This window comes from Serinus canaria, chromosome 12 (assembly GCF_022539315.1).
Source record: "Serinus canaria isolate serCan28SL12 chromosome 12, serCan2020, whole genome shotgun sequence".
Taxonomy (NCBI): Eukaryota; Metazoa; Chordata; class Aves; order Passeriformes; family Fringillidae; genus Serinus; species Serinus canaria.
The window spans coordinates 6,525,777-6,538,164 of record NC_066326.1 but is presented as its reverse complement, the minus strand read 5'-3'; the positions used below and the strand labels follow the sequence as shown (position 1 = coordinate 6,538,164).

Below are 12,388 nucleotides of genomic sequence, written 5' to 3'. Positions count from 1 at the left end.
AAAAACACAAGGTACACTAAGAGTTAAATTACAAACACACCTTGGCAGTACCTTGGCAGTGTCTGAGCAATTAGCTAAAGGGACCAAAACTGAAAAAAGTCAATTTTTGTTGGAAAAAAATAATCTTATTATGGAAGATGAGATGGCACCAATCTCTGTGATCATCTCTGGACCATCAAAGCACACACCTCTGTACCTCCAGGATGGGGTCCCTCCCCAGCAAGCAGGTGCTTCATCTTCCAATTAACAACACCCCAGCCAGCATCCAGCCCTTCCACGACATCCTTGGGGCTAGGGCTGCTTCCTGCTTCAGGCACAAACCTCAGTATTTTAAATTTCTTTACACAGATAACTCCTACAGTAAGGATAAAAAAAAATCTCAGGGACTTTCACAAGAGCCTTGCAACTCCACAAGATATGGTGCTGCTGGGAACGAGACCTCAGCACTGCAAAGCCCAGCACAGAACTTCCAAGCTGCTTTTATAGACAGAAGGACTCTTAATTCTGCCCCCTCCAATATTATCCATCTTTCAAGGTCTTTCCTTTGCCTGGGCAGTTCCCAGCATCCTAGGCTGTCGCCAGACTCTGTGCCTTCAAGAAGATGAAGATTGCAACCCTTCACTAGGCAGGGCCTCTTAGTTTTCTCCTCTCAGCACACTTCAGTCCCCTCTGAAGCTCAGCAAAACAGCAGGCAGAGCATTAATCAACAACATGTGCTTCACCTAACTTCAGCAACCACTACGAATATTTAGGTTTCACATTATGTGCTGGGATTATTTTTATATATACGCCACCCTGTGTCTTTTTATATACACACTCACACCCCTGTATAAGCAAACACACACAGAGTATTTCATTTCTGCAAACTATAATTTAAGCACAAGGATTTTTTTCCCCTTCGGGCAGCTGGAGCAGCAACTGAGTAGTGCAGCAGTGATGTCGAGTGCCCTCTGCTGTACATGAGACAAATGTTCCTTTGTTTAAAAATATTCTTTAAATACTTATAACTTTTCTTAGGAAAATATTTATTAACATTGCATTTGAACATTTCGAGCACAACATGCAATAATGATGCCACCTGATTTCTCCTGTCAGACTAAGATTCATGTCTCTTCCAAGTTACCTCAGCAGAAAGTAAATAAGTCTGGGCTGGAACTGCACAGGGTCCAATGTGAAAATGTTTTATTTATACACCTGAAAATGACAAAGGGAGATCAGAACAAACAATATAGCTTTATTATTCAGGCATTTATCAGATAGCCTTCACACTTCAGCAGATCACACATCTATTAGAGGTACAAGCTGAAACTGTCACGTGGCAATGTGAAATCATTTTTCTATTGTAAAGCAGCTTTGTTCCTGCTACTGGAAGGAAAGATAATATTAAAACATATTCAAATATATGTATTTCAAACTGCTACACCTTGTAATAAATTATGCACTTGATATTAAAAATCCAAGCTACGCTGCACAAACCTGACTTTAGAATATTAACTTTTATTGTCTTCTCACATCCCAGTTCTTCTCATATCTGACATTTAAAGGGGCTGCACTTTAGACATGTGGCCTTTACAGCACCAAATGCAGGTAATAGGGCCCAGCCACAGCAATGTGATGAGTGCTCCCACTGTCTGACAGGTGAGAAAAAGAAAGGGAATCAGCCTTGTCCCCCTCCTGCTGGGACTTCTTCAAATGTGTAATTTGAAGCAAAAGTCTGACTTTAATAGAGTTGGGGTTTTGCAAAAACAGGGATTAAATTATCTGCTAAGAGTTAGGGCAAGGCAGGGGACACAGAGCCCAGCAGCATCTCTGCCCAAGGCGGATGGGTCAAAGAGCAGCCAGGTCCTTCTCCACAGAGCAAACCCTGCCATGACAAGCACCTGACAGCCTGGAGAGGTCAGAGCAGCACTGTCTGCTACACGAGCACCAAAATCCCAGTTACTGGCACCACAAGGTATTTTCTCCCTCTCTGTGTCACGCTCCCACAGAAGGAGACATCTTTTTTTAACCTGTCTCTGTGCAATACCTTGGCACTGCAAGCAGGGCCCATCTGCTCGGCAGAGCGCCGTGAGGACACCTCCACACTGCCCTTGGAGGGTGGGAGGAGGGACAGGGGGGTCCAAGCACCCTTGGGTGCTGGCTTGAGATGCCCAAGCCCCCAGGTGCTTCCACACAGCCAGTCTGTCCCTGGCAGGCCAAAGAGCTGGTTGTCATCAGCACAATCACACCAGAACAACTGGTTCCTCATCCCTTCCAGTGACTCACTGCAAAACCTCTCAATTTCCAGCATTTGTATTCACTTCACAGCTTGGATTTCCTAGAGGAGGCACTACCCAGGAAAACAAGCCTCCTCTTACGCCCTCCTGTAAATGTGTCCGCATGAAGCTGATCAAAAATATTCCAGATTATTTTTTTAAAGAAAATATTTTACCAGCTTTTTTTTCTGCCAACAAAATGCTGTGGTTTTTTTATAACTTCTCATCTTGCTCTTCTAAGAGCATTCAGGGATTCTTGTCCTAGATTCCCTGTCTTGGTTGAAGGCCAAGCATCACTAGCTGAGCCAGAGGGAATATAAAAGTATCTTTCTAAGACGCTATAGAAAAGAAGAAGAATTGGACCCTGGGAGACAATTTGCTTTTATGCCTTGGGTATTTAAGGATCAAATGCACATTTGTGAGCTGACACCAGGTAAAGAGGTGGCTTTGAGACTTTATGGCATCTAAAGAAACCTCTCAAAGCATCTTTTTACCAATTAGAGCAAAAGAGAAATCGAGGAGCAGTGACACAACCTCTAGTGAGGCTGCCAAGCCCCTGGGGACAGCAGGGCTCACGGGCCACTCCTGGTGACACCAGGGGCACTTGCAAACCACTGCTCCACTTGCAAAGCAAACAGATGAAGGCAGGGAAACAGGAACCACCCAAGACATGCTGAGGAGGTTTCCTATGGTTACTGCTGCCATGGAAATATGTTTTTTTGTTGGCTTGATCTAAATAATCTCTGGCTCCTTGGCTGCAGTATGCTTCCTGCAAGGTTGGGCTGGATCCCTAGACCTTCACCTTGCTGCTGGAATGCCAACATACTGAGCAGTGGCCACCTTCGAGCTGGTCCAGGAGCATCTCAAACCTGATCTGCTTGAGCTCTCCTCTGGACTCCCTGAAGCCTGTGACTTGGTTTAACAGAGTAGAGGAGGAAAGAAAGTGGAGGGAGGGGAAAAGATATCCTTTGCAAATTGCTCACAGCTGTGTCCGAGCAGCTCCCACTTCAGCTGCCAGGAGCTGCAGGCTTGTGCTCTCCCCAATAGGCTCCAGAGCAACAGAAACCCCTCAGAGGGAGAGGTACTCTCCATCCATCCACAGAGCTCTGCATAGGGATTTCAATAATTACACTTACACACTCCCCTTATCAGCAAGAGCAGCCATTATGTTTTTTATCACTGCAGCGGCAGCATCCACACTAGGGCAATGGATAGGGGATGAAATGTTTGCTGCAATGGCTGAGTACAAAGTGTCTCGCTCCACAGTGAGAATAATAATTGTCACACTGAGCTCTCCAAGTGATAAGCCCTGGTATCAGGGTCCTGTGAAGACAGGAGCCACATGTGGGAAGAAACAGCCTCTCCAGCAGCAGAGAGGAGCACCCTGAGTTTTCTGTACACCTCTTGACCCAAGCACCGGGGAACTGAGAAAGCTTCTGGCCAATGGGACTGCACTGATGCATGTCTGGGGTCTGCAAGCATGAGAAAAATGTTCTTTACAGCCATGCTCATGAGGTTTACCCTGAAATTAGTTTTCCTCACATCAGACAATTCTGCTAATGTTACAAATTCCTTCAACATTAGATAGTGACCACAGAGATGCTACAAGCACAGGAAGGGTCCGGCTTTCCACCACCACGGCTGGGAGATTATTCATTGGAGAAAAAAGCAAATAGCCAAATGAGCACCACAAATTGCAAAGCCAGCTGCCGAAGGTCTCAGCTGATGCTATCGGCCATCCTTAAACTCGGTGATAGACTTACGAGCCAGACAATGAAAATGCAATTCATTATTTGAAGAGTGACTCACTGGTGTAATAAGGATGGATTACTAGGCGGGGGGGGGGGGGGGGGGGGGGGGATGGGGGGGGCAGAATGTCTTTGAAAAAGTCTAAAAGACTGAAGATTGACTTTTTAAAGGCAAACATAAAAAGAACAAAACCAAAGAAAAACTCTTGAAAACACTGAACAGACTCTCTACAGCCGAGAGCAACAAAGAGGAGGGCAGCGCTCCGTGGGCGTCAGCCAAATAGCTGCGCCCGGCCCCTCCAGCGGGGACGCCGGCTTCCAGCCTTTATCCCACCACAGCGCTGGCTGGCAGCTTTTTCTTTCACGCCACACCACGCTGTGTCAAAGGCCTGTTGCAAACCCTCTAATAAAGCAGTAAGAGTTTTCCTGCCGGCCCAACACAGGCCACACGCAGCACAGCACCGCCGGGCTCCAGCGGGACGCATCCCCGGGGCAGCGCGGGTCTGAGCGGCCGGCCCGGAGCACCGGCAGGACAGCTCCGGAACGGGATAAGGGTGGCGACAGCGGGGGTGACAGCTCAGCTTTGCATGTCATAGGACCAGTGCAACACTTCATCTCCCACCTCGTCCCTTTCACCAGCTCAGCAGAGGCTTCAACAAGCGATTTAACCCATTTCCCTAGGCTTGGGTGGATGCACAGGGAGCTCAGGACCTTACACATCCAGCAGCACTGGGCAGTAAAATCATTCACCACGTCCCACTAAATCACAGCCTACACTGCTCCCAAATCCATGACCACAGCCTCCAGCACCAACAGCTGTCTGCTGTTGGAGATCTCACTGGAGATCCCAGTGCAAGCCATCCATCCTGCTTCCAGGTTTTGTGGGTCTCACCTGGGCAAATCCACCTCCAAAGGGTCCATGAGGGAGCTGTGCTTTGCCAGTGTCCGGCAGCACAGCCCTGTGGCTGAGGCACCAGCAAAGTACTCACCAGCCAAATTCTGCCTTTGGGATGGCAAACCTCACTGGCTCACACCAGAGGCAGGTAAACTTCTACTCTTTGCATACCAAGAAGCAGTTGTAGTCATTTTCAAAAAAACAAAATAGTGCCAAGAAAAAAAAAATAAACAAAATCCCGACCAAAGTTTAAAATTATTTGTTTAGAAGTAAAATATCACACAAACTCAGAATTCAGTGTGACTGCTCTACAGACAGCTATCCATCATCAGTGTAATTCACAATCACACCAGATACAGAATAAACCCCACAAAATCAGCCCAAATCCCGCAACAGCTTATAAGTGTTTTTTCACACCATTTATAAAAATAGAATTGCACATGGCCACTTCAAAACAGACAGAAAATCTACCCACACTGCCTGTTCCCTAGGAGAAATTCTGCTTTTCTGGCTTTTGCCAGCAGCTCAGTGGCAATGGAGCCAGGCAGAGCAGCTCCAGTTAGAGCAGCTGCAGAGCAGGGCTCTGTGCTCAGCTGAAATTCAATCAACAAGTGTCCAAACTCCTTTTGAGTTCTTGCAATACAATCCTGAGTGGCTTGTAAAGGACTTCAAACAGGCTCCCTGGGCTGGCCCGGAAACAAATACATACCTCACCTGCTCTTTTGTACATCGCATACAAAAAATTAAAGAATTTATTTTAGGCTTTTTGCCAGGGACAACACTGCCTCTGACACTGTAATGCTCTGGTAATGTGGATACTGTGTCTCCCAGCCAACACAAACAGGATACCTTATCAGTCTTGGCTGTCTTAAGTGCTGTTTCAAGTGCTGTTTCAGCAGCAGGGCACAAAGAAATGGAGCCCACAAGTCAGAAAAAATTGTTGGGAGTTCCTTAAATGTAACTGTGAACTCAACATTTAGGAAAAGAATTGTTCCAGGGCAGGGCGAAGCTGATCCCTACACCACAATCCACACAAACCCCCATGCCAATGGCCCGGATGCCCCCTGGTAGAGCTACTGCTGGAACAGTGGGAGCAGCTTGAGCCATCACTCATCACCCTGCTCTCCCTACTACCATGGGGGTGAAAAGCCCCCCCAAAAAAGTAGACCTGAATTTCCAAACACTTACACACACAAGTGTTTAATCTCGCAGGTGTAAGAAAATAGGACAACTGAAGTCACTGATGCCAAGCCAAGAGCACAGTGCAGCATCCCCCTGAGCTGAGCTCCAGCGCACACAGCCACTCACACCAAACCACCCTGGGCACAGGGGCTGAAGGGCACTGACTGTCACTGAAGAACCTGGCAGGGAAGGGCTTCTCCTTTCTGAACCTGTGACCAAATAAGCACACAAAAAATAAATTAAAAACAAGCTAATGATACCAACCGCTTTGTGAAAGGCTTTAAAATCGGGAAACAAAAGCGGCCTTTGATTTTGCTTTGCACCCCTTCTGCCAGGGTGACAATATCTTTGGGAAGCAGGTGACTCCTGCCCACCCCTAGGGACAGGAACAGGTCCCCTAGGGACAGCAGCAGCCCTTAGCCCTCTGCAGTCCCTTGGGGACTCACCTCAGGAGTGTTGTGATGCATACGCACTGGGCTAGACCTGCAGTTGGCTGAATTGTGCCTTTTTCAGCAGGTTCCCAACTGCAAAATGATGAATTTTCTAAAACTTCCAGGCCAGCACAATTCACCATGGCAGTGATAGGAACATCAGACTATTCAAGATAAGGCATTGCTATTCTCATATCTCCAAATCCTTTCCAATAAACATGCAAGGAAGTGAGGAATATCTGAATCCTTAAGCAGAGAGGCACAAAGCCTGTTATTCATGCCAGGGAAAAGCTGGGAGTGTATGTGTGCAAGAGACATAACCTATGAGAAATGCTGAAAACATATGGAAGCAATAATCTGTACTTTTTTTTTTTTGGAAGTAGAAACAAATGCTTCAGAATTCGGTGTTATTCGTTCATGTGCTGTGTTACAAATATTATTGTTTCTGCTCTCTGGATGAGGAACTAGGCAGCAAACTGGAGACCCAAAGGCACCCAGGGATGTATATACAGGAGCCTGCTGGGGTGTACCTCCCATGGGCAGGATCAGAGCCCTAGGAATGCAGACAAAGGCTGCAAACACACAGAATTTCTCACTGCTCATGCACAGCAATCTCCAGAGCACTGGGCACTAAACAAACACACCAACAAAACAAAACAAATATCCACTTCCATGAGCAACTCCCTGCGTACAGTCAACAAGGCAGAGAAGGGAGCTGCAAAGCAACTTGTGCATCATCACCCAACAACATCAAACAGCACAGGGCTTCTGGTCCACCACCTCATTTTGGGTCACTGTCTCATGACACATGTCTCCTTTTCTTGCCCACAAGTTTCAGTTATCCAGTGGTCAATCACAACCCTTTGGGCTGATCACCTGGGATCTCCAGACAGCTCTCTCCTGAGAAGATGAGAAGTTTTTCTTTGCAGATGCTCCCTGATCCAACAAGGCCAAATGAGATCAAACTTCAGCAGGACTGACTACAGTAGATTACAGCAAGATGCTGAGTTATGGAAATAAATAAACAAATGCTCAAAACAACTATATGCAGCAAAATTTGTTAATATGGAATATTACTGAATATCAGGTCACTTAAATTTGCCCTGAAAGGCAAGGGCCAGGCACTGCGTGCTGTACAAACACACAGCACTGATGTTAAGAGCACAGTGCGTGACAGCAATGCATGAAGAGAAGCAGATCTCTTCCTCAGCAAAATGTGATTCCAAGGGACAAAGATTGTGTGACGTATACAAGGAAAAAGATGCTCCAAGAAAAGATGTAAGACATAATCTCACACTGAAACTAAAACCCTGGCAAACTAGTCTTTGTCTTCATGTCATGTTTATTACTGCTTTTCAAATTCTTCTGCAAACCAGAAGAATAACTATGGCAACAAAGACTTCTCCAAAGGTTTTCAGACTCTATTTTTAAAATTGTCTTCTCTGTCACAGCATCCAAATTCCTTCCCTCAGAAACCAGCCGTATGCCACTGCCTCTGCAGGCTTTGCAAACCAGGTGGCACATCCCCCCTTCCTTACACCAAAGCTCCAACACCATCCTGAGACCTGGGTGTCCTGCTTCTATCTTGTTAGTTGGTGGGTTTGGAGAAGGCAGGGAGCAGGGAACAGCAAGGTCTGCTGAACTGCAAGAGTATTTTGGCTTTCTCTAGGAGCAAACAAACCATGGCTCCGTGTGCTACACGCCAATCTTCCAACACGAAGGATCCCAGTTTTAACTGAGGCACTAAGGCTGTAATTTTACTTCACCCAGAGTAAATCTGAAATTAGTTCTTCACAGTAAGCTTTACAGCAGCAAAAGCGAGCCATTTGTCACCTTTAAGGTTTGCATATTCACACTAATTGCACCGGGACTAGGTTATAAATTCCCTTCCCTGCTCCTGGACCACCTCCCTCGAAGGCTTTTCTCTGCAAGACATTATGCAAAAGACACTGCTAATGGCTATTCATTCACCAAACTCCAGTGACAGCTTTATTTAATGCCAAAGCTTGTTAACAAGCTGAATGGCACACAGTTTAATGTAATGCAGATCTGATTAGAAAACAGCAACCGGGCTCCTAAGGAGTTCAATTTTTATTGAATTTGATTTCCCTTTTTCCACACAAAGCCACCTTTATTAATGAGGATTTGGTTACCTACACGCCATTTCCATTTTCTAGATTGGAGCCCACACAGATGAACTCAGTCCTTTGGCACTTCGCTGACAATCCACCACAGCAGAAAGTGATGAGACGAGGAAGGAGTCATTTTTCTGCTCAGACCATGAGAAATTCAGGGTTTTACTGGTTATAGTTTGATAGCTGTGTCTTCATAGACTTTGGCCCCAAACCTTCTCAGAAAAACCACTTACTTTTTCCTCTTTGAGGCTAAATGATTTAAAACTATAAATTGAATTTCTGCCTCACAATGAGAGGCAGAGATCTGTGGCATGCAGAAGAGAGCTCTTTGAGGGAGCAAGATGTAGGCTCCAGTTGGAACGAGGTGTTTTCAATTCCTTGCTTCCACCACATTAGCATTAAATATACTGACACTGCTACAGGATAATTCACCCACTACCTTGAATGTGGGATTATAATTTCAGAGCAAAATTATGAAGATTCTAAAACCAACTTCAAAAACCAGGAACGTTATTTAATTATTTAACAATTCCCTTTCATCTTTTTTTGCACATCACCTGCAGTAGAGAGACCAGGGTAATTCTGCAAACAGTTCTGCAGAATATAATTTATTTTCAAGAGGTTTCCCTGTCTCAGGAAGCATGCCTGTGCTTCCAGGAATGATAAATTCAGCAAATGCTCAGAGCCATCTCTGAGAAAAGTGGCTGTTAAGACAACATAGGAACACAGGAATCTTTATCCTCCAACAAAGCAATCTGCTTGCTTGAGGGAGTGCCTGCACAGATCACACCTAAAATCACAGGTAAATTGAAAATACACAGTCCAGCATAATTGGATATAGACAATGCCTGCCTCAGCAATGGCTTCAGTGTCTGCAAGTTTATAAATTCTATCTCCCTAAAGCGTTATCACCACTCTGCATCTTTGAAGCAAAAACACCCCATTTACATTTATCAGCAAAACTCTGCTGTCAAAGGATTATAAAAAGCCTTACAAATCTCTACAGGTCAATTGATCTGGATTTATACCCCTAATGTGAGGATCTCCTGGCAAACCCTTGTTTTCTTTCAGTCTCATTCTGCACGTTCAGGTGAGCAGCCCCACCAATCAGTGACTGCAACATCTCCTGCACAGAGGGCACAGGCTCCTCAGCATGTTTTCAACCTACAAACTACTGGGAATAATTTATCTGCTCACCTATTCCTGGCATTAATAGACCACTGGCTAGTGAAAAATGAACGAATTTCCTCTCTATTGTGTTCTGGCAAATAGACTGCTTTATTTGGTTTAATTGCGTAATTACTCTTACATCAAGGCAATTAAATGGGAATGTCTGCAGGAGGGCTCTCAGCTAATCGAGTCCTGGTGTAGGGAAACTTGGTGTAACGTCTAACCTGCTCAGTGGGATGCAACCCTGGAGCACAAAGGCTGCAATGCCTCTAAGGGCTGACCCCACCCATACCCAAAGGGTTCATATCCTTCTCCTGCGCTGGGGGACATAAGCACTTCTTTCCTGAGAGAAAGCTGCTAGAAAAATCCACACAGTTTTAGCAAAAATCCTCTCCCATGTCTGGGGATCCTCAGCAAAGGAGATGGTTATGGGTAGTCCTGGCAGGCTGGAGGCTCCTGCACACGGGGTTTGACAGGATCTGGCCTAGAGGCACTGTGTGCCAATGCAGAGGGCACAATCTGAAAAGAGCTGCAACATCCCTCTCATCTGACACTCCCCAGGCAGCTGTGTGCCCCTTCTGCTGGGCCATTTGGCCTCTGGTGGAATCCTATCAAAATTCACTTCATTCTTCAAAAGCTACTGTACAGTTGTACTCTCTGACATAACGAAACGTGAAACACAGCACCTCAAAAGTCCTTGGAGCAGGGGAGAAATACGGTAGTGACCATGGCTTTTGTTCTTATCCTGCATTTGAAAGTTCTCCTTGGCACTTTTAAGTATTACAAAGAGGCTCTGCAGAGACATGAGGACATCCAAGGCAGCCTGAGGACCACGGTGAGCCCCACCTGCTGCTGTGCATCCCTCAGGGCAGACCTCACCTATGGAACCCGTCCCACCACACCCTGGGGCAAACGCCAAAGGGAACAATTATTTGCAAGGCTAAACATTAAGATACAACTCAACAGGAATACATCAATCCCCATCCTTGCTCTGAATCCAAGCTTTAATCTGGTGAGACACAGCTCTGAGAAGTAGGGCAGAGGCTGGGAGGAACGCCAAGCACAGCAGATGCTGGAGAAAAGGGTATACCCTGAAAAATAAGGTTAAAAGGTCGCCAAGGGCTCCCTGGCCTACTAAGACTGTGTAGAGCTCCCAGGGCCCACAGCCCAGATTTAATATCACCAAGTCCCAGATCGCACATCAGCAGGAACTCATTTTGAGACAGCAGAACATGGGGAGGGGAGAAGGGGCTGACCCAGGAGAAGGAGCTGACCCAGGAGAAGGCCAGGGCTTGCTGCGCTTAGCAGGCACCGCCACTGTCAGGTTTGTAAAGAGACAGAAATACCATCTTTGTAAAGACAACAGAAAAAACCAAAAAAACTGTTTTTTGCCGGAGTTTCAGGCAGCGGTTTGGTGCAGACCGCAAGAACCCCTTCAGCCCCATTTTTTCCTTCCCACCCCACCCCACCCAGGTTGTCCCTGACAGGTGAGGGCGGCTTCAGCCCCCGGCATGACCCGGAGCAGCAGAACGAGCTCCTGACCGCACTGGGGAAGCTGCGAGTAGGTAATTGCCAAACCAGTTACCCCAGTCCCGCATCTGGATCCTGCTGCGCCCCGCACCGGCGGCGGCCACGGGCATACCTGCGTGGGGATGGCCCACCCGTGTCCCCTGAACGCCCATCGTGGGTGGGCAACGCGATTTGGACTAACACGAGCCCTCCCAAAACAGCCACACCTGCACCCGGGATGCGCACGGAACTGGGAGGGCGCCGCAAAGCCCCGCGCAGGGAGAGCCGCGATGGGACCCAGCGTGGGGGGGGACGGCGGCGATGGGCCGGGGGAAAAGCGGGACTCTAGCCGGGCCTTACCTCCACTTGTGCAGGGCGAAGCCCGGGCACTGGTCCCCGCAGGTGTTGCAGGGCTGGCCCCGCTCCGGCTCCCCCGACGCCGTCAGCTGCAAGGAACAGCAGAGTGAGCGCCGGCTGCGGGACGAGGGCGACGGGAACAGGGACCCGGGGGAGAGGAAAGGGGCACGCCCGGGGGAAAGGCACCCACACGGCTGGGAGAGGGCAGGGGAAGGGCTGGAGCGGGGACGCACCCCGAGCAAGCGGCACATGGGGGTGGCGGGGACCCGCTGGGCGCCGGGGAGCAGCCGGAGCGGGCGGCGGGACAGAGCCACAGGTGGGAGCGGAGCGGGGCGGGGTACGAGGGGCGAGGGACCCCCCGGCACTCACCGAGCGGCTGGAGAGCCGCTTGCGGGAACCGCGGCCGAACATGGCAGCGCTCCCGGCGCGGAGCCCGGCGCAGCCCAGCCCGAGCGCGCGGCAGCAGCGGCCGCCCCGTCCGGGCCCGTCCCGCCCCCCCGGCGGCCGCCCCTCGGCCGCGCTCCCGCCCCTCACCCGCCCCTCAGCCCGGCAGGCACCGCCCCGGCACGGACCGGCTCCCCCGCCCCGCTGCCGTGGCTCCCCTCCGGGTTAACCGCGCTCCCCAGGCCCTTCACGGCCCTGGCCGCCTTGGAGGGCACCGTGCTCGGCCGGGTGTGCGGCGGGCAGCGCGGTGTCCTCGTTGGGC

At 48.7% G+C, this 12,388-nt stretch overlaps 1 protein-coding gene across 1 annotated transcript in view; it reads right to left on the bottom strand.

The window, feature by feature from the left end:
• The window catches only part of PRICKLE2 (prickle planar cell polarity protein 2), a 103,534-nt gene extending 91,411 nt beyond the window's left edge, over positions 1-12,123 (bottom strand). Inside the window, exons 1-2 of the mRNA XM_030227892.2 lie at positions 12,052-12,123; positions 11,686-11,771 (exon numbers count right to left, since the gene is read on the bottom strand). Coding sequence (XP_030083752.1) covers positions 11,686-11,771; positions 12,052-12,093 — 128 coding nt within the window. The 5' untranslated portion in view covers positions 12,094-12,123. The remainder of the gene's footprint in view (positions 1-11,685; positions 11,772-12,051) is intronic.
• Positions 12,124-12,388: the final 265 nt, after the last annotated feature.